Raw genomic sequence first — 20,134 nt, forward strand, 5'->3', positions numbered from 1 at the left:
ACACACACACACACACACACACACACACACACACACACACACACACACACACACAGGATAATACACACACACACAAACTCACACAGATCATCACACACTGTCACGCCCTGACCTTAGAGATCCTTTTTATTCTCTATTTTGGTTAGGTCGGGGTGTGACTAGGGTGGGTTATCTAGGTTATTATATATCTATGTTGGCCTGGTATGGTTCCCAATCAGAGGCAGCTGTCTATCGTTGTCTCTGATTGGGTATCATATTTAGGCAGCCTTTTCCCACTGGGTTGTTGTGGGATCTTGTCTATGTCTCGTTGCCTGTGAGCACTACATTGGCTTCACGTTTCGTTTTTGCGCTTTATTGTTTTCTGTGAGTTTCATCAAATAAACATGTGGAACTCTAGCATGCTGCGTCTTGGTCCATTAATTCAACCAATGATCGTGACACACACTGATGCACATACACACTAGTGGTCGACCAATTAATCGTAATGGCAGATTAATTAGGGCCGATTTCAAGTTTTCATAACAATCGGAAATCGGTATTTTTGGACACCGATTTGGCAGATTATTATTTTATTGTTTTACAACTTTGGTCACGGTCGTCGTATGAAGGAGAAGAGGAGGACCAAGGTGCAGCGTGGCACGTGTCCATATTTATTAGGATGAACACGGAAATAACAAAATAACAAAGAGAAACGACCGAAAACAGTCATGGCTGGTGCAGACACACAACAGAAAACAGAAAATAATCACCCACAAACCACAATAGAAAACAGGCTACCTAAATATGGTTCTCAATCAGGGACAACGATTGACAGCTGCCTCTGATTGAGAACCATACCAGGCCAAACACAGAAATAGCAAATCATAGAAAAACTAACATAGACAACCCACCCAACTCTCGCCCTGACCATACTAAAACAAAGACATAACAAAAGAACTAAGGTCAGAGCGTGACAATGTTATTTAACTAGGCAAGTCAGTTAAGAACACATTCTTATTTTCAATGAACGGCCTTCACAGAACGCAAGAGAAGTGACCCAATTTCCCTAATTAAAAGAGATTCATGTCAGCAGGCAATATTAACTAAATATGCAGGTTTAGAAATATATACTTGTGTATTGATTTTAAAGAAAGGCATTGATGTTTATGGTCAGGTTTGGTGCAACGACAGTGTTAAATCATCACCCGTTTCGCGAAGTAGGCTGTGATTCAATGAGAAATTAACAGGCACCGTATCGATTATATGCAACGCAGGACACGCTAGATAAACTAGTAATCTCATCAACCATGTGTAGTTAACAAGTGATTATGTGAAGATTGATTGTTTTTTATAATTTTAATGCCAACTTACCTTGGCTTCTTGATGCCCCCGTGTAACAGGTAGTCAGCCTGCCATGCAGGCTCCTCGTGGAGTGCAATGTAAGGCAGGTGGTTAGAGCATTGGACTAGTAACCGGAAGGTTGCAAAAACGAATCCCCGAGCTGACAAGGTCAAAATATGTCGTTCTGCCCCTGAACAAAGCAGTTAACCCACCGTTCCTAGGCCGTCATTGGAAATAAGAATGTTTTCTTAACTGACTTGCCTAGTTAAATAAAGGTGTAAAATAACAATTTAATATTTTTTTAAATCTGCCAAATCGGTGTCCAAAAATACAGATTTCCGATTGTTATGAAAACTTGAAATCGGCCCTAATTAATCGGCCATTCTGATTAATCGGTCGACCTCTAGTTTTAACCCAGCATGGTCTCCAGGCCCCAAGTCCCAGTAACCCTGCCTCTAACCCAGACCTCTAACCCAGGCCTCTAACCCAGGCCTCTAACCCAAATCTCTAACCCAGACCTCTAACCCAGGCCTCTAACCCAGGCCCTGCTAGTGTCTGAGTGGTTCTAGCCCTGACTCTCTCTGTGTGTCTCTAACCTCGGCCCTCATTTCTGCTGACTTATGCAAGCTGGGGGCCTGAGGTCAGTTCACAGCACAGCACAGTCCGGGCTAGGAACTAATTGAATAGACAGCACTAAGAGAGAATACGGGGAGAAGGGGAAGAGGAGAGGTGGGGGCAGGGGCAGAGCTGTGGGCGTTAGGGATGTTCAAACCTTACTAAAATGTTGGCTCCCCAACCCCCCCCCCCCCCCTCCCTCGCTGGTGATTAGGGATAAAAACAGAGGGCCGGCAGAGCTTCCTTTGTCTGCAATACTGAGGGATGTTTTTTGAGAGAGAGAAAGTGTGAGTGAGTGAGAGAGTGAGAGAGCGTAGGTGTGTGCTTGACCCTGCGCATTGTGGGTCTGTGTGACGGCAGGGCTTCATGTGTTCGCTTGAGCAGTATAGAGTAAACAGGGGAGACAGTCTGATGCTAGCCCCCCCTCTGTCTCACCCCTCTTACCCCCGCCCACCTCTCACCCACTAGACTTCCGCTCGCCCCCCTCCTTCAGCTGGGTGGCCTCAAGCTGTCAGAGGCACCGGAAACCCCCCAACACAACCTTCTCTCTCCCAGAATGACCCTGCAAACACACACATACACTGGAACAGAGTGCATCTCAAGAACTAGCTGGAGCCACTTCACCCCAAAGATTAACAGGGTGAATGTGACTCTGTGAAGGAGAAAATGTATATGAGTGTGTGTGTCAGTGTGTGTGGGAGCAGAAGGTCTGTGCCCCTCTCTGCCTATCACTATCCCTTTCTCTCTCTCTCTGCTCACCCCTCTCTCTTTCCTCTAAGGCAAGGAAGGTGATGACAGGGTTGTGACAGGATGACATCACTTCTCCCTCCCCTCCCACCCATAGGGGCTCTGGCTAACCCTCTATGCTATGCTATGCTTGAGGTGAAGGGGCACATGGGCGGGGCGGGAGGGGGCAAGATCATAGGGCCGAGATGGCTCCCACACAGAGGGGCGAGCTGACCCCCATCTCTGAACCCCATCACCCCTCACTCTCTCTCCTCCATCCTTCTCACTTCCTCGGTCTCCAGGGAGACATTCAACATCTGTTGCTGTGGAGTGTTGAGGAGTGTTGAGAAGTGTTGAGGAGTGCTGAGGAGTGTTGTATAGGGAGTGTTGAGGAATGTTGAGAAGTGTCGCATAGGGAGTGTTGAGAAGTGTTGAGGAGTGCTGAGGAGTATTGCATAGGGAGTGTTGAGGAGTGTTGTATAGGGAGTGTTGAGAAGTGTTGAGGAGTGTTGAGGAGTGTTGAGAAGTGTTGCATAGGGAGTGTTGAGAAGTGTTGCATAGGGACTGTTGAGGTCTGTTGAGAAGTGTTGAGTGTTGAGAAGTGTTGAGGAGTGTTGAAGAGGGAGTGTTGAGGAGTGCTGCATAGGGAGTGTTGAGGAGTGTCGCATAGGGAGTGTTGAGGAGTGTCACTAGAAGTGTTGAGGAGTGTTGAAGAGGGAGTGTTTAGGAGTGTCGCATAGGGAGTGTTGAGGATTGTTGAGGAGTGTTGTATAGGGAGTGTTGAGAAGTGTTGAGAAGTGTTGAGGAGTGTTGTATAGGGAGTGTTGAGGAGTGTTGAGGAGTGTTGCATAGGGACTGTTGAGGTGTGTTGAGAAGTGTTGCATAGGGTGTGTTGAGGAGTGTTGAGAAGTGTTGAGTGTTGAGAAGTGTTGAGGAGTGTTGAAGAGGGAGTGTTTAGGAGTGCTGCATAGGGAGTGTTGAGGAGTGTCGCATAGGGAGTGTTGAGGATTGTTGAGAAGTGTTGCATAGGGTGTGTTGAGGAGTGTTGAGAAGTGTTGAGTGTTGAGAAGTGTTGAGGAGTGTTGAAGAGGGAGTGTTTAGGAGTGTCGCATAGGGAGTGTTGAGGATTGTTGAGGAGTGTTGTATAGGGAGTGTTGAGAAGTGTTGAGGAGTGTTGTATAGGGAGTGTTGAGAAGTGTTGAGGAGTGTCGCATGAGGAGTGTTGAGGAGTGTTATATAGCGAGTGTTGAGAAGTGTTGAGGAGTGTTGATGAGTGTTGCATAGGGAGTGTTGAGAAGTATTGAGGAGTGTTGTATAGGGAGTGTTGAGGAGTGTCGCATAGGGAGTGTTGAGAAGTGTTGAGGGGTGTTGCATAGGGAGTGTTGAGGAGTGTTGAGGAGTGTTGAGAAGTGTTGAGGAGTGTTGCATAGGGACTGTTGAGGAGTGTTGAGAAGAGTTGAGGAGTGTTGCATAGGGAGTGTTGAGAAGTGTTGAGGAGTGTTGAGAAGTGTTGAGGAGTGTTGAGGAGTGTTGCATAAAGAATGTTTTAAGAGTGATGAGGAGTGTTGCATAGGGAGTGTTGAGAAGTGTTGAGGAGTGTTGAGAAGTGTTGAGGAGTGTTGAGGAGTGTTGCATAAAGAATGTTTTAAGAGTGATGAGGAGTGTTGCATAGGGAGTGTTGAGAAGTGTTGAGGAGTGTTGCATAGGGAGTGTTGGGAAGTGTTGAGAATTGTTGAGGAGTGTTGCATAGGGAGTGTTGAGGAGTGTTGCATAGGGAGTGTTGAGGAGTGCTGATGAATGTTGCATAGGGAGTGTTAAGGATTGTTGCATAGGGATTGTTGCGGAGTGTTGAGGAGTGTTGCATAGGGAGTGTGGAGGAGTGTTGAGGAGTGTTGCATAGGGAGTGTTGAGGACTGTTTCATAGGGAGTGTTTTAGGAGTGTTGAGGAGTGTTGCATAGAGAGCGTTGAGGAGTGTTGAGGAGTGTTGCATAGGGAGTGTGGAGGAGTGTTGCATAGGGAGTGTTGCATAAGGAGTGTTGAGGAGTGTTGCATAGGGAGTGTTTCAGGAGTGTTGAGGAGTGTTGCATAGGGAGTGTTTCAGGAGTGTTGAGGAGTGTTGCATAGGGAGTGTTTCAGGAGTGTTGAGGAGTGTTGCATAGGGAGTGTTTCAGGAGTGTTGAGGAGTGTTGCATAGGGAGTGTTTCAGGAGTGTTGAGGAGTGTTGCATAGGGAGTGTTGAGGAGTGTTGCATAGGGAGTGTTTTAAGAGTGTTGAGGAGTGTTGCATAGGGAGTGTTGCATAGGGAGTGTTTTAGGAGTGTTGAGGAGTGTTGCATATGGAGTGTTGAGGAGTGTTGAGGAGTGTTGCATAGGGAGTGTTGCATAGGGAGTGTTTTAGGAGTGTTGAGGAGTGTTGCATAGGGAGTGTTGAGGAGTGCTGTGCTGCTCCTCTGCCCTCCACCATTAGACCCAGAGCTGCGGTAAGAGGGTTTAGAGGGAAGCCATAATCCATAATCCACTCCTTATCAAAGCTAGCAGCTACACACACACATACACACACACTGGGTCAGTCAGCATGAGGGGAAGGGGGGCAGATGGGCAGGGGACACACTTGACTGCTGAGGCCCTGAGGGGTTGGAGGGGTGGGATGCAAGGCTTGGACTGGGCTGGGACTGGGGGTTAGAACAAGGCTTGGACTGGGCTGGGACTGGGGGTTAGAACAAGGCTTGGACTGTGCTGGGACTGGGGGTTAGAACAAGGCTTGGACTGGCATAGGACTGGGGGTTAGAACAAGGCTTGGACTGGGCTGGGACTGGGGGTTAGAACAAGGCTTGGACTGGCATAGGACTGGGGGTTAGAACAAGGCTTGGACTGGCATAGGACTGGGGGTTAGAACAAGGCTTGGACTGGCATAGGACTGGGGGTTAGAACAAGGCTTGGACTGGCATAGGACTGGGGGTTAGAACAAGGCTTGGACTGGCATAGGACTGGGGGTTAGAACAAGGCTTGGACTGGGCTGGGACTGGGGGTTAGAACAAGGCTTGGACTGGCATAGGACTGGGGGTTAGAACAAGGCTTGGACTGGCATAGGACTGGGGGTTAGAACAAGGCTTGGACTGGGCTGGGACTGGGGGTTAGAACAAGGCTTGGACTGGCATAGGACTGGGGGTTAGAACAAGGCCTGGACTGGGGGTTAGAATGAGGCTGGAGCTGTGGTTATAAAGCTAGGGCTGAGGATAGGTCTGGGGTCGGTGTTTATAAAATAGGACCGGCGGGGGGGGGCTCGAGGCGGCACAGATGTTGGCTGCCGTTAAGATTGTCACCTCGGTGGCCTGGTGGCAGCTGGCATTGTTTAACACACAGAGAGAGGAGGGTGAGAAGAGGGGGAGGAGGGTGAAGGGGGCGGGGGGTGGGTGAGAGGAGGGGGGAGGAGGCATTCGCAGAGCCGCCAGCTATGTCACATGTACATATGTCACGTACATTCTGCCATGCCATGGGTTACAGGCCAGCCTAGAAGTCCGCTAATCCCTCGAGAGCTTGTGTGTGTATGTAGGCAGCCTCTTTGTACTAGATCTCTCTCCAGGGACAGAGGTTGAAACATTGCTTTGACTGGGCTGAAAGATGGATGAAAATATAGAGTGGTTGAAAACACAAAGGACGCAACAGGCAATAAGATGTGAAAAGAGAAAGATGACAGAGAGAGGAGGGGAGACAGCTAGAGCAAGTACATACAGTGTGTTTGTCTGTCTCTGTGTATGTTTGTCTGTCTCTGTGTATGTTTGTCTGTCTCTGTGTATGTTTGTCTGTCTCTGTGTATGTTTGTCTGTCTCTGTGTGTGATTGTCTCTGTTTGTGTCTAGTCTTACCTGGCGTGCCTCGCTCCTCCAGAGGCCGTTGCTGGTCTTGGTGGGGGCAATGGTGACGACGGGCGGGGTGCTTGGCACACTGTGGCCGCCAGGTGGCGCCAGGACAGGCCCTTGGCCCAGGGGGCCTCTCTTGGGTGTGCTAACCGGAGAACTGTGGTTGGTGGCTGGGGACGAGACCGGAGACGACTCACTACTGATGGACGAGCCAGCTATGGAGAGAGAAGAGAGGACATTATTACAGTTGCATTATTACTATACAGCCTTGTTACATGACATGTTACCAGACAGCTGAACCACACAGTCATTATTACTATACAGCCTTGTTACATGACATGTTACTAGACAGCTGAACAACACAGTCATTATTACTATACAGCCTTGTTACATGACATGTTACTAGACAGCTGAACCACACAGTCATTATTACTATACAGCCTTGTTACATGACATGTTACTAGTGACAGCTGAACCACACAGTCATTATTACTATACAGCCTTGTTACATGACATGGTACTAGACAGCTGAACCACACAGTCATTATTACTATACAGCCTTGTTACATGACATGTTACTAGACAGCTGAACCACACAGTCATTATTACTATACAGCCTTGTTACATGACATGTTACTAGTGACAGCTGAACCACACAGTCATTATTACTATACAGCCTTGTTACATGACATGGTACTAGACAGCTGAACCACACAGTCATTATTACTATACAGCCTTGTTACATGACATGTTACTAGACAGCTGAACCACACAGTCATTATTACTATACAGCCTTGTTACATGACATGTTACTAGACAGCTGAACCACACAGTCATTATTACTATACAGCCTTGTTACATGACATGTTACTAGACAGAGCTGAACCACACAGTCATTATTACTATACAGCCTTGTTACATGACATGTTACTAGTGAGAGCTGAACCACACAGTCATTATTACTATACAGCCTTGTTACATGACATGTTACTAGACAGAGCTGAACCACACAGTCATTATTACTATACAGCCTTGTTACATGACATGTTACTAGACAGAGCTGAACCACACAGTCATTATTACTATACAGCCTTGTTACATGACATGTTACTAGACAGAGCTGAACCACACAGTCATTATTACTATACAGCCTTGTTACATGACATGTTACTAGACAGAGCTGAACCACACAGTCATTATTACTATACAGCCTTGTTACATGACATGTTACTAGACAGAGCTGAACCACACAGTCATTATTACTATACAGCCTTGTTACATGACATGTTACTAGTGACAGCTGAACCACACAGTCATTATTACTATATATCCTTGTTACATGACATGTTACTAGACAGAGCTGAACCACACAGTCATTATTACTATACAGCCCTGTTACATGACATGTTACTAGTGACAGCTGAACCACACAGTCATTATTACTATATATCCTTGTTACATGACATGTTACTAGACAGAGCTGAACCACACAGTCATTATTACTATACAGCCCTGTTACATGACATGTTACTAGACAGAGCTGAACCACACAGTCATTATTACTATACAGCCTTGTTACATGACATGTTACTAGTGACAGCTGAACCACACAGTCATTATTACTATATAGCCTTGTTACATGACATGTTACTAGACAGCTGAACCACACAGTCATTATTACTATACAGCCTTGTTACATGACATGTTACTAGACAGCTGAACCACACAGTCATTATTACTATATAGCCTTGTTACATGACATGTTACTAGACAGAGCTGAACTACACAGTCATTATTACTATACAGCCTTGTTACATGACATGTTACTAGACAGCTGAACCACACAATCATTATTACTAAATCAAATCAAATCAAATTTATTTATATAGCCCTTCGTACATCAGCTGATATCTCAAAGTGCTGTACAGAAACCCAGCCTAAAACCCCAAACAGCAAGCAATGCAGGTGTAGAAGCACGGTGGCTAGGAAAAACTCCCTAGAAAAGCCAAAACCTAGGAAGAAACCTAGAGAGGAACCAGGCTATGTGGGGTGGCCAGTCCTCTTCTGGCTGTGCCGGGTAGAGATTATAACAGAACATGGCCAAGATGTTCAAATGTTCATAAATGACCAGCATGGTCGAATAATAATAAGGCAGAACAGTTGAAACTGGAGCAGCAGCACGGCCAGGTGGACTGGGGACAGCAAGGAGTCATCATGTCAAGTAGTCCTGGGGCACTATACTATACAGCCTTGTTACATGACATGTTACTAGACAGCTGAACCACACAGTCATTATTACTATACAGCCTTGTTACATGACATGTTACTAGACAGAGCTGAACCACACAGTCATTATTACTATACAGCCTTGTTACATGACATGTTACTAGACAGAGCTGAACCACACAGTCATTATTACTATACAGCCTTGTTACATGACATGTTACTAGTGAGAGCTGAACCACACAGTCATTATTACTATACAGCCTTGTTACATGACATGTTACTAGTGAGAGCTGAACCACACAGTCATTATTACTATACAGCCTTGTTACATGACATGTTACTAGACAGCTGAACCACACAGTCATTATTACTATACAGCCTTGTTACATGACATGTTACTAGACAGCTGAACCACACAGTCATTATTACTATACAGCCTTGTTACATGACATGTTACTAGTGAGAGCTAAACCACACAGTCATTATTACTATATATCCTTGTTACATGACATGTTACTAGACAGCTGAACCACACAGTCATTATTACTATACAGCCTTGTTACATGACATGTTACTAGACAGAGCTGAACCACACAGTCATTATTACTATACAGCCTTGTTACATGACATGTTACTAGACAGAGCTGAACCACACAGTCATTATTACTATACAGCCTTGTTACATGACATGTTACTAGACAGAGCTGAACCACACAGTCATTATTACTATACAGCCTTGTTACATGACATGTTACTAGACAGAGCTGAACCACACAGTCATAATTACTATATAGCCTTTTTACATGACATGTTACTAGACAGAGCTGAACCACACAGTCATTATTACTATACAGCCTTGTTACATGACATGTTACTAGACAGCTGAACCACACAGTCATTATTACTATACAGCCTTGTTACATGACATGTTACTAGTGAGAGCTGAACCACACAGTCATTATTACTATACAGCCTTGTTACATGACATGTTATTAGACAGAGCTGAACCACACAGTCATTATTCCTATATAGCCTTGTTACATGACATGTTACTAGACAGAGCTGAACCACACTGTCATTATTACTATACAGCCTTGTTACATGACATGTTACTAGCCTTCAGGTCTATATGGAACGGGCCTAGTAGCCTTCAGGTCTATATGGAATGGGTCTAGTAGCCTTCAGGTCTATATGGAATGGGTCTAGTAGCCTTCAGGTCTATATGGAATGGGTCTAGTAGCCTTCAGGTCTATATGGAATGGGTCTAGTAGTCTTCAGGTCTATACGGAACGGATCTAGTAGTCTTCAGGTCTATACGGAACGGGTCTAGTAGTCTTCAGGTCTATATGGAACGGGTCTAGTAGTCTTCAGGTCTATATGGAATGGGACTAGTAGCCTTCAGGTCTATATGGAACGGGTCTAGTAGCCTTCAGGTCTATATGGAACGGGTCTAGTAGCCTTCAGGTCTATATGGAATGGGTCTAGTAGCCTTCAGGTCTATATGGAACGGGTCTTGTAGTCTTCAGGTCTATATGGAACGGGTCTAGTAGCCTTCAGGTCTATATGGAACGGGTCTAGTAGTCTTCAGGTCTATATGGAACGGGTCTACTAGTCCTCAGATCTATACGGAACGGGTCTAGTAGTCCTCAGGTCTATACGGAACGGGTCTAGTAGTCTTCAAGTCTATACTGAACGGGTCTAGTAGTCTTCAGGTCTATATGGAACTGGTCTAATTGTCTTCAGGTCTATACGGAACGGGTCTAGTGGTCTTCAGGTCTATACAGAACGGGTCTAGTAGTCTTCAGGTCTATACTGAACGGGTCTAGTAGTCTTCAGGTCTATACGCAACGGGTCTAGTAGTCCTCAGGTCTATATGGAACGGGTCTAGTAGTCTTCGGGTCTGTTCGGAATGGGTCTGTATTTAAAACATGTATTTAAGCATATTGGATCTGGGTGGGAAAGCCCTAGGTCCATTTCGGAATGTGTCAAACTTTTTGGACCCGTGAAGACCTCTACTCTGAGCTAACGTAGCATAGCTGCAATGCAAGGCTAAAATAACAGCTATATAGTATGCATTGCAAGAGAGGCTAATATTCGCTGTAGTCTAGAGCCTGTGTTACAATATCCTTGCCTAGCGTAGTAGAGAGGAGAAAGTGGGCTCTGACACACAATTCTGGGTTAGCATACACTAGCCTAGCATATCCAAGCGTAGTGTAGTAGAGAGGAGACAGTGGGCTCTGACACACAGTTCTGGGTTAGCGTATCCTAGCCTAGCATTTGAAAGTGTAGCGCAGTAAAGGGGCAGCAGTGGCCTCAGACACACCGTTCTGGGTTAGCATATCCTAGCCTAGCGTACACACAGGCCCAGATGGATGGCCCCAGGCGGCCATTAGATAGTGACAGTGATCAGGACGAGCAACCCTGTGAGAGTCACACGGCCCTGACACACCGCTAGAACAGACATACACACACACAGCAGGGAGTAAGAGCTGGCCCAATGAGCAGCGGCACATTTGCAGCCCCTACGGGGAAACTCTGCAGAGTAAGGTAATGGTCTGGTCACATGTGTCTCTCTCTGCAGCTCTCATCTCATATGATCACATTCCAACTATTACACACGCCTCCTTTTCCCCTTCCTTCCTTCCTTCCTTCCTTCCTTCCTTCCTTCCTTCCTTCCTTCTCTTTCTCTTCCTTCTCTCCCTCTTTTTCTCGTTTTCTCTCTTCCACTCAACCTCTCTCACTTTCTTTCTCTGTCTCTCTCTCTCTGGTAACCTGAGGGCTCCTCCTCCTCTGTGTGCCCTCCCTCCTCCTCACAGCTTGACTGAAGCATCTGCCCAAGACAGTCAAACTGGGTCACAGCCCTGTCTATGGGCCACGCCACAGCTTTCTACCATGGCAGCAGTACAATGACAGAGAGAGAGAGCGAGAGAGAGAGCGAGAGAGAGAGAGAGGGAGAGAGAGAGCGAGAGGGAGAGAGAGAGGGAGAGAGAGAGAGAGAGAGAGAGAGAGAGAGAGAGAGAGAGAGAGAGAGAGAGGGAGAGGGAGAGGGAGAGAGGAGGGTTCTGCACAGATTCTGTCAGAACTCAGCCCTGACAGTAAATCTCAGTAAAACAAAAATAATGGTGTTGCAAAAAAGGTTCAGTTGCCAGGACCACAAATACAAATTGTATCTAGACACCGTTGCCATACAGCACACGACCTAAACATCACCTCCACAGGTAACTTCCACAAAGCTGTGAACGATCTGAGAGACAAGGCAGGAAGGGCCTTCAAAAGGAACATTAAATTTGACATACCAACTAGGATCTGGCTAAAAATACTTGAATCAGTTATAGAACCCATTGCCTTTTATGGTTGTGAGGACTGGGGTCCGCTCACCAACCAAGAATTCACAAAAAACACCAAATTGAGACTCTGCTTGCAGAATTCTGCAAAAATATCGTATTCGTACAACGTAAAACACCAAATAATACATGCAGAGCAGAATTAGGCCGATACCCGCTAATTATCAAAAATCCATAAATGAACTGTTAAATTCTACAACCACCGAAAAGGAAGCCATTCCCAAACCTTCCATAACAAAGCCATCACCTACAGAGAGATGAACCTGAAGAAGTGTCCCCTAAGCAAGCTGGTCCTGGGGCTCTGTTCACAAACACACACATACCCCACAGAGCCCCAGGACAGCAGCACAATTAGACCCAACCAAATCATGAGAAAACAAAAACACAATTACTTGACACATTGGAAATAATTAACAAAAAAACAGAGCAATAAAGAATGCTATTTGGCCCTAAACAGAGAGTACACAGTGGCAGAATACCTGACCACTGTGACTGACCTAAAATAAGGAAAGATTTGACTATGTACAGACTCAGTGAGCAGAGCCTTGCTATTGAGAAAGCTCAAGAGAAGACAGGCTATGTGCACACTACCCAAAAAATGAGGTGGAAACTGAGCTGCACTTCCTAACCTCCTGCCAAATGTATGACAATATTAGAGACACCTATTTCCCTCAGACTACACAGACCCACAAAGAATTAGAAAACAAACCCAATTCTGATAAACTCCCATATCTATTGGGTGAAATACCAAAGTGTTTGTGACCTGTTGAAAAGGGAAACCAGTGAAGAAGAAACACTATTGTAAATACAACCCATAATTATGTTTATTTATTTTCCCTTTTGTACTTTAACTATTTGCACATCGCTACAACACTGTATATTGTCATGTCTTGTTATGTCTGTTCCTGTCCTTTCTCTTCACTCTCTCTCTCTGCTGGTCTTTTTAGGTTACCTTCTCTGTCTCTCATTCTTCAGCTGTTCTACATCTCCTCTAACTAGCTCATTCACTCTTTCACACCTGTTCTCTCTTCCCCCTCTGATTAGGTCTCTATTTCTTTCTCTGTTCCTGCTACTTTCAGTGTCTGATTCTTGTTTGTGTTTTTTGATGCCAGAAGCAAGCTGTCGTCTCGTTTGCTTCCACCCTGTCCTGTCCTGTCGGAGTCTGCCTGGCAGGTGCTTCCTGCACTATACTAACGTTCTTTTTGTTCCGCTGACAACGTTGGAAGAGGATTTATGCCATTCCTGTTTTTTCATTAAAGAACTCTGTTTTCTGTTAAAACCGCTTTTGGGTCTTCACTCAAGTTCATAACAGAAGAATCAGACCAAGAATGGACCCAGCGGCTCCGGACCCTTTTCACTCCGCCGTCGAGATCCAGGGAGCGATGCTAGACAGACACGAGGAGGAATTGTCTGCTGCTCGACATGCCGTTGAGACCCTGGCCGTCCAAGTCTCCGACCTCACAAGACAGGTTCACCAACTCCACCTCGATCCACCGCCCACTTCCAGGGTTTCCGAGTCTCCGGAGCCCAGGATCAATAACCCGCCGTGTTACTCTGGGGAGCCCACTGAGTGCCGCTCATTCCTCACTCAGTGTGATGTGGTGTTCTCTCTCCAGCCCAACACTTACTCCAGGAGCACAGCCCTTACTTCTGTTAAGACGTGCTTTAAGTGGTCCGTTTCCGCCCAGGGAGCTTTTGATCTTCTTAAGAATCGTTTTACATCCGCTCCTATTCTTGTTACACCTGACATCTCTAGCCAGTTTGTTGTTGAGGTTGACGCGTCAGAGGTGGGCGTGGGAGCCATTCTTTCTCAGCGCTCTCTCTCTGACGGCAAGGTCCATCCTTGCGCGTTTTTCTCTCATCGCTTATCGCCGTCAGAACGTAACTATGATGTTGGTAATCGCGAACTGCTCGCCATCCGCTTAGCCCTAGGCGAATGGCGACAGTGGTTGGAGGGGGCGACCGTTCCTTTTGTCGTTTGGACTGACCATAGGAACCTTGAGTACATCCGTTCAGCCAAACGACTTAATGCGCGTCAGGCTCGTTGGGCTCTGTTTTTCGCTCGTTTCGAGTTTGTTATTTCTTATCGTCCGGGCTCAAAAAACACCAAGCCTGATGCTTTATCTCGTCTCTTCAGTTCTTCTGAGGTCTCCACCGACCCCGAGGGGATTCTCCCTGACGGGCGTGTTGTCGGGTTGACTGTCTGGGGAATTGAGAGGCAGGTAAAGCAAGCACTCGCTCACACTCCGTCGCCGCGAGCTTGTCCTAGGAACCTTCTGTTCGTTCCCGTTCCTACTCGTCCGGCCGTTCTTCAGTGGGCCCACTCTGCCAAGTTAGCCGGCCACCCCGGCGTTCGGGGTACGCTCGCTTCCATTCGCCAGCGTTTCTGGTGGCCCACTCGGGAACGTGACGCGCGTCGATTTGTCGCCGCTTGTTCGGTCTGCGCGCAGACTAAATCTGGGAACTCTCCTCCTGCCGGCCGTCTCAGACCGCTTCCCATTCCCTCTCGACCGTGGTCTCACATCGCTTTAGATTTTATCACCGGACTGCCTTCATCAGCGGGGAAGACAGTTATTCTTACGGTTGTCGATAGATTCTCTAAGGCGGCTCATTTCATTCCTCTCGATAAGCTCCCTTCTGCTAAGGAGACGGCTCAGATCATTATCGAGAATGTTTTCCGAATTCATGGCCTTCCGTCTGACGTCGTTTCCGACAGAGGCCCGCAGTTCACGTCTCAATTTTGGAGGGAGTTTTGCCGTTTGATTGGGGCTTCCGTCAGTCTCTCGTCCGGCTTTCATCCCCAGTCTAACGGTCAAGCCGAACGGGCCAATCAGACTGTTGGTCGCATTTTACGCAGTCTTTCTTTTCGTAACCCTGCGTCTTGGTCAGAACAGCTCCCTGGGCAGAGTACGCCCACAACTCGCTTCCCTCGTCTGCTACCGGTCTATCCCCTTTTCAGTGTAGCCTCGGGTACCAGCCTCCGCTGTTCTCATCTCAGCTCGCCGAGTCCTGCGTCCCCTCCGCTCAGGCTTTTGTCCAGCGTTGCGAGCGCACCTGGAAGGGGTCAGGTCGGCACTTTGCCGTAATAGGGCGCAGACTGTGAGGGCCGCTAATAAGCGTAGGACCAAGAGTCCTAGATATTGTTGCGGTCAGAGAGTATGGCTCTCCACTCAGAACCTTCCCCTTAAGACAGCTTCTCGCAAGTTGGCCCCGCGGTTCATTGGTCCGTTCCGTATTTCCCAGGTCATTAATCCTGTCGCAGTGCGACTTCTTCTCCCGCGCTATCTTCGTCGCGTTCACCCGGTCTTCCATGTCTCCTGTGTTAAGCCCGTTCTTCGCGCCCCCGCTCGTCCCTCCCCCCATCCTTGTCGAGGGCGCACCCATCTACAGGGTTCGTAAGATTTTGGACATGCGCCCTCGGGGCCGTGGTCATCAGTACCTAGTGGATTGGGAGGGGTACGGTCCTGAGGAGAGGAGTTGGGTTCCCTCTCGGGACGTGCTGGACCGTTCGCTGATCGATGATTTCCTCCGTTGCCGCCAGGTTTCCTCCTCGAGTGCGCCAGGAGGCGCTCGGTGAGTGGGGGGGGTACTGTCATGTCTTGTTATGTCTGTTCCTGTCCTTTCTCTTCACTCTCTCTCTCTGCTGGTCTTTTTAGGTTACCTTCTCTGTCTCTCATTCTTCAGCTGTTCTACATCTCCCCTAACTAGCTCATTCACTCTTTCACACCTGTTCTCTCTTCCCCCTCTGATTAGGTCTCTATTTCTTTCTCTGTTCCTGCTACTTTCAGTGTCTGATTCTTGTTTGTGTTTTTTGATGCCAGAAGCAAGCTGTCGTCTCGTTTGCTTCCACCCTGTCCTGTCCTGTCGGAGTCTGCCTGGCAGGTGCTTCCTGCACTATACTAACGTTCTTTTTGTTCCGCTGACAACGTTGGAAGAGGATTTATGCCATTCCTGTTTTTTCATTAAAGAACTCTGTTTTCTGTTAAAACCGCTTTTGGGTCTTCACTCAAGTTCATAACATATATAGACATAAGAAGAGGGGCGGGGGCGTATGCTTCATGGTTAACGAGACGTGGTGTGATCACAACAACATACAGGAACTCAAGTCCTCAAGTCCTGATTTAGAATTCCTCACAATCAAATGTCGACCGCATTATCTACCAAGGGAATTCTCTTCGATTATAATCACAGCCATAGATATTCCCCTGGGATATGGACTGGGATATGTTTCGTATTGCGCCAAACAACAACATTGACGAATACGCTGATTCGGTGAGCGAGTTCATTAGAACGTGCGTTAAAGATGTCGTTCCCATAGCAACGATTAAAACATTCCCAAACCAGGAACGGTGGATTGATGGCAGAATTCGCGTGAAACTGAAAGCGCGAACCACTGCTTTTAATCAGGGCAAGGTGACCGGAAACATGACGGAATACAAACAGTGTAGCTATTCCCGCAAGGCAATCAAACAAGCTAAGCGTCAGTATAGAGACAAAGTAGAATCTCAATTCAACGGCTCAGACACAAGAGGTATGTGGCAGGGTCTACAGTCAATCACGGATTACAAAAAGAAAACCAGCCCCGTCACGGACCAGGATGTCTTGCTCCCATGCAGACTAAATAACTTTTTTGCCCGCTTTGAGGACAATACAGTGCCACTGACACGGCCCTCAACCAAAACATGCGGACTCTCCTTTATTGCAGCCGACGTGAGGAAAACATTTAAACGTGTTAACCCTCGCAAGGCTGCAGGCCCAGACGGCATCCCCAGCCGCACCCTCAGAGCATGCGCAGACCAGCTGGCTGGTGTGTTTACGGACATATTCAATCAATCACTATCCCAATCCCTATCCCAGTCTGCTGTTCCCACATGCTTCAAGAGGGCCACCATTGTTCCTATTCCCAAGAAAGCTGAGCTAAACGACTACCGCCCTGTAGCACTCACTTCCGTCATCATGAAGTGCTTTGAGAGACTAGTCAAGGACTATATCACCTCCACCCTACCTGACACCCTAGACCCACTCCAATTTGCTTACCGCCGGAATAGGTCCACAGACGATGCAATCTCAACCACACTGCCCTAACCCATCTGGACAAGAGGAATACCTATGTGAGAATGCTGTTTATCGACTACAGCTCGGCATTTAACACCATAGTACCCTCCAAGCTCGTCATCAAGCTCAAGACCCTGGGTCTCGACCCCGCCCTGTGCAACTGGGTACTGGACTTCCTGAAGGGCCGCCCCCAGGTGGTGATGGTAGGCAACAACATCTCCACCCCGCTGATCCTCAACACTGGGGCCCCACAAGGGTGCGTTCTGAGCCCTCTCCTGTACTCCCTGTTCACCCACGACTGCGTGGCCACGCACGCCTCCAACTCGATCATCAAGTTTGCGGACGACACAACAGTGGTAGGCTTGATTACCAACAACGACGAGATGACCTACAGGGAGGAGGTGAGGGCCCTCGGAGTGTGGTGTCTGGAAAATAACCTCACACTCAACGTCAACAAAACTAAGGAGATGATTGTGAACTTCAGGAAACAGCAGAGGGAACACCCCCCTATCCACATCGATGGAACAGTAGTGGAGAGGGTAGTAAGTGTTAAGTTCCTCGGCATACACATCACAGACAAACTGAATTGGTCCACCCACACAGACAGCATCGTGAAGAAGGCGCAGCAGCGCCTCTTCAACCTCAGGAGGCTGAAGAAATTCGGCTTGTCACCAAAAGCACTCATAAACTTCTACAGATGCACAATCGAGAGCATCCTGGTGGGCTGTATCACCGCCTGGTACGGCAACTGCTCCGCCCACAACCGTAAGGCTCTCCAGAGGGTACAGAGGTTTGCACAACGCCCACAACCGTAAGGCTCTCCAGAGGGTACAGAGGTTTGCACAACGCCCACAACCGTAAGGCTCTCCAGAGGGTACAGAGGTTTGCACAACGCCCACAACCGTAAGGCTCTCCAGAGGGTACAGAGGTTTGCACAACGCCCACAACCGTAAGGCTCTCCAGAGGGTACAGAGACTTGCACAACGCCCACAACCGTAAGGCTCTCCAGAGGGTACAGAGGTTTGCACAACGCATCACCGGGGGCAAACTACCTGCCCTCCAGGACACCTACACCACCCGATGTCACAGGAAGGCCACAAAGATCATCAAGGACAACAACCATCCGAGCCACTGCCTGTTCACCCCGCTATCATCCAAAAGGCGAGGTCAGTACAGGTGCATCAAAGCTGGGACCGAGAGACTGAAAAACAGCTTCTATCTCAAGGCCATCAGACTGTTAAACAGCCACCACTAACATTGAGTGGCTGCTGCCAACACACTGACTCAACTCCAGCCACTTCAATAATGGGAATTTATGGGAAATGATGTAAAATATATCACTAGCCACTTTAAACAATGCTACCTAATATAATGTTTACATACCCTACATTATTCATCTCATATGTATACGTATATACTGTACTCTATATCATCTAATGCATCTTTATGTAATACATGTATCACTAGCCACTTTAACTATGCCACTTTGTTTACATACTCATCTCATATGTATATACTGTACTCCATACCATCTACTGTATCTTGCCTATGCTGCTCTGCACCATCACTCATTCATATATCTTTATGTACATGTTCTTTATCCCCTTACACTTGTGTGTATAAGAAATTAGTTTTGGAATTGTTAGTTAGATTACTTGTTGGTTATTACTGCATTGTCGGAACTAGAAGCACAAGCATTTCGCTACACTCGCATTAACATCTGCTTACCATGTGTATGTGACAAATAACGTTTGATTTGATTTGATATGACATTTGAAATGTCTGTAATCTTTTGGAACTTTTGTGAGTGTAATGTTTACTGCTAATTTTAAATTGTTTATTTCACTTTTGTTTATTGTTTATTTATTAGTATGTAATAGTGTGCGCGGCGTATGCAGTAGTGTGTGTGGTGGATGTAGTAGTGTGTGTGGTGGATGTAGTAGTGTGTGTGGTGGATGTAGTAGTGTGTGTGGTGTATGTAGTAGTGTGTGTGGTGTATGTAGTAGTGTGTGTGGTGTATGTAGTAGTGTGTGTGGTGTATGTAGTAGTGTGTGTGGTGGATGTAGTAGTGTGTGTGGTGTATGTAGTAGTGTGTGCGGTGTATGTAATAGTGTGTGCGGCGTATGCAGTAGTGTGTGTGGTGTATGTAGTAGTGTGTGCGGTGTATGTAATAGTGTGTGCGGCGTATGTAATAGTGTGTGCGGCGTATGTAATAGTGTGTGCGGCGTATGTAATAGTGTGTGCGGCGTATGTAGTAGTGTGTGTGGTGTATGTAGTAGTGTGTGTGGTGTATGTAGTAGTGTGTGTGGTGGATGTAGTAGTGTGTGTGGTGGATGTAGTAGTGTGTGTGGTGGATGTAGTAGTGTGTGTGGTGGATGTAGTAGTGTGTGTGGTGTATGTAGTAGTGTGTGTGGTGTATGTAGTAGTGTGTGTGGTGTATGTAGTAGTGTGTGTGGTGTATGTAGTAGTGTGTGTGGTGTATGTAGTAGTGTGTGCGGTGTATGTAATAGTGTGTGCGGCGTATGCAGTAGTGTGTGTGGTGTATGTAGTAGTGTATGTGGTGTATGTAGTAGTGTGTGCGGTGTATGTAATAGTGTGTGCGGCGTATGCAGTAGTGTGTGTGGTGTATGTAGTAGTGTATGTGGTGTATGTAGTAGTGTGTGCGGTGTATGTAGTAGTGTATGTGGTGTATGTAGTAGTGTGTGCGGCGTATGCAGTAGTGTGTGTGGTGTATGTAGTAGTGTGTGTGGTGTATGTAGTAGTGTGTGTGGTGTATGTAGTAGTGTATGTGGTGTATGTAGTAGTGTGTGTGGTGTATGTAGTAGTGTGTGTGGTGTATGTAGTAGTGTGTGCGGTGTATGTAATAGTGTGTGCGGCGTATGCAGTAGTGTGTGTGGTGTATGTAGTAGTGTGTGTGGTGTATGTAGTAGTGTGTGCGGCGTATGCAGTAGTGTGTGTGGTGTATGTAGTAGTGTGTGCGGCGTATGCA

General features: G+C 47.0%; 1 protein-coding gene across 1 annotated transcript in view; it reads right to left on the reverse strand.

Moving 5' to 3' along the window:
• The window catches only part of LOC135549982 (genetic suppressor element 1-like), a 446,019-nt gene that overhangs the window by 33,202 nt on the left and 392,683 nt on the right, over positions 1–20,134 (reverse strand). Inside the window, 1 exon segment of the mRNA XM_064980399.1 lies at positions 6,527–6,735. Within this exon segment, the coding sequence (XP_064836471.1) occupies positions 6,527–6,735 (209 nt within the window).

Source organism: Oncorhynchus masou, chromosome 1 (genome assembly GCF_036934945.1).
Source record: "Oncorhynchus masou masou isolate Uvic2021 chromosome 1, UVic_Omas_1.1, whole genome shotgun sequence".
In the NCBI taxonomy this organism is placed as follows: domain Eukaryota; kingdom Metazoa; phylum Chordata; class Actinopteri; order Salmoniformes; family Salmonidae; genus Oncorhynchus; species Oncorhynchus masou.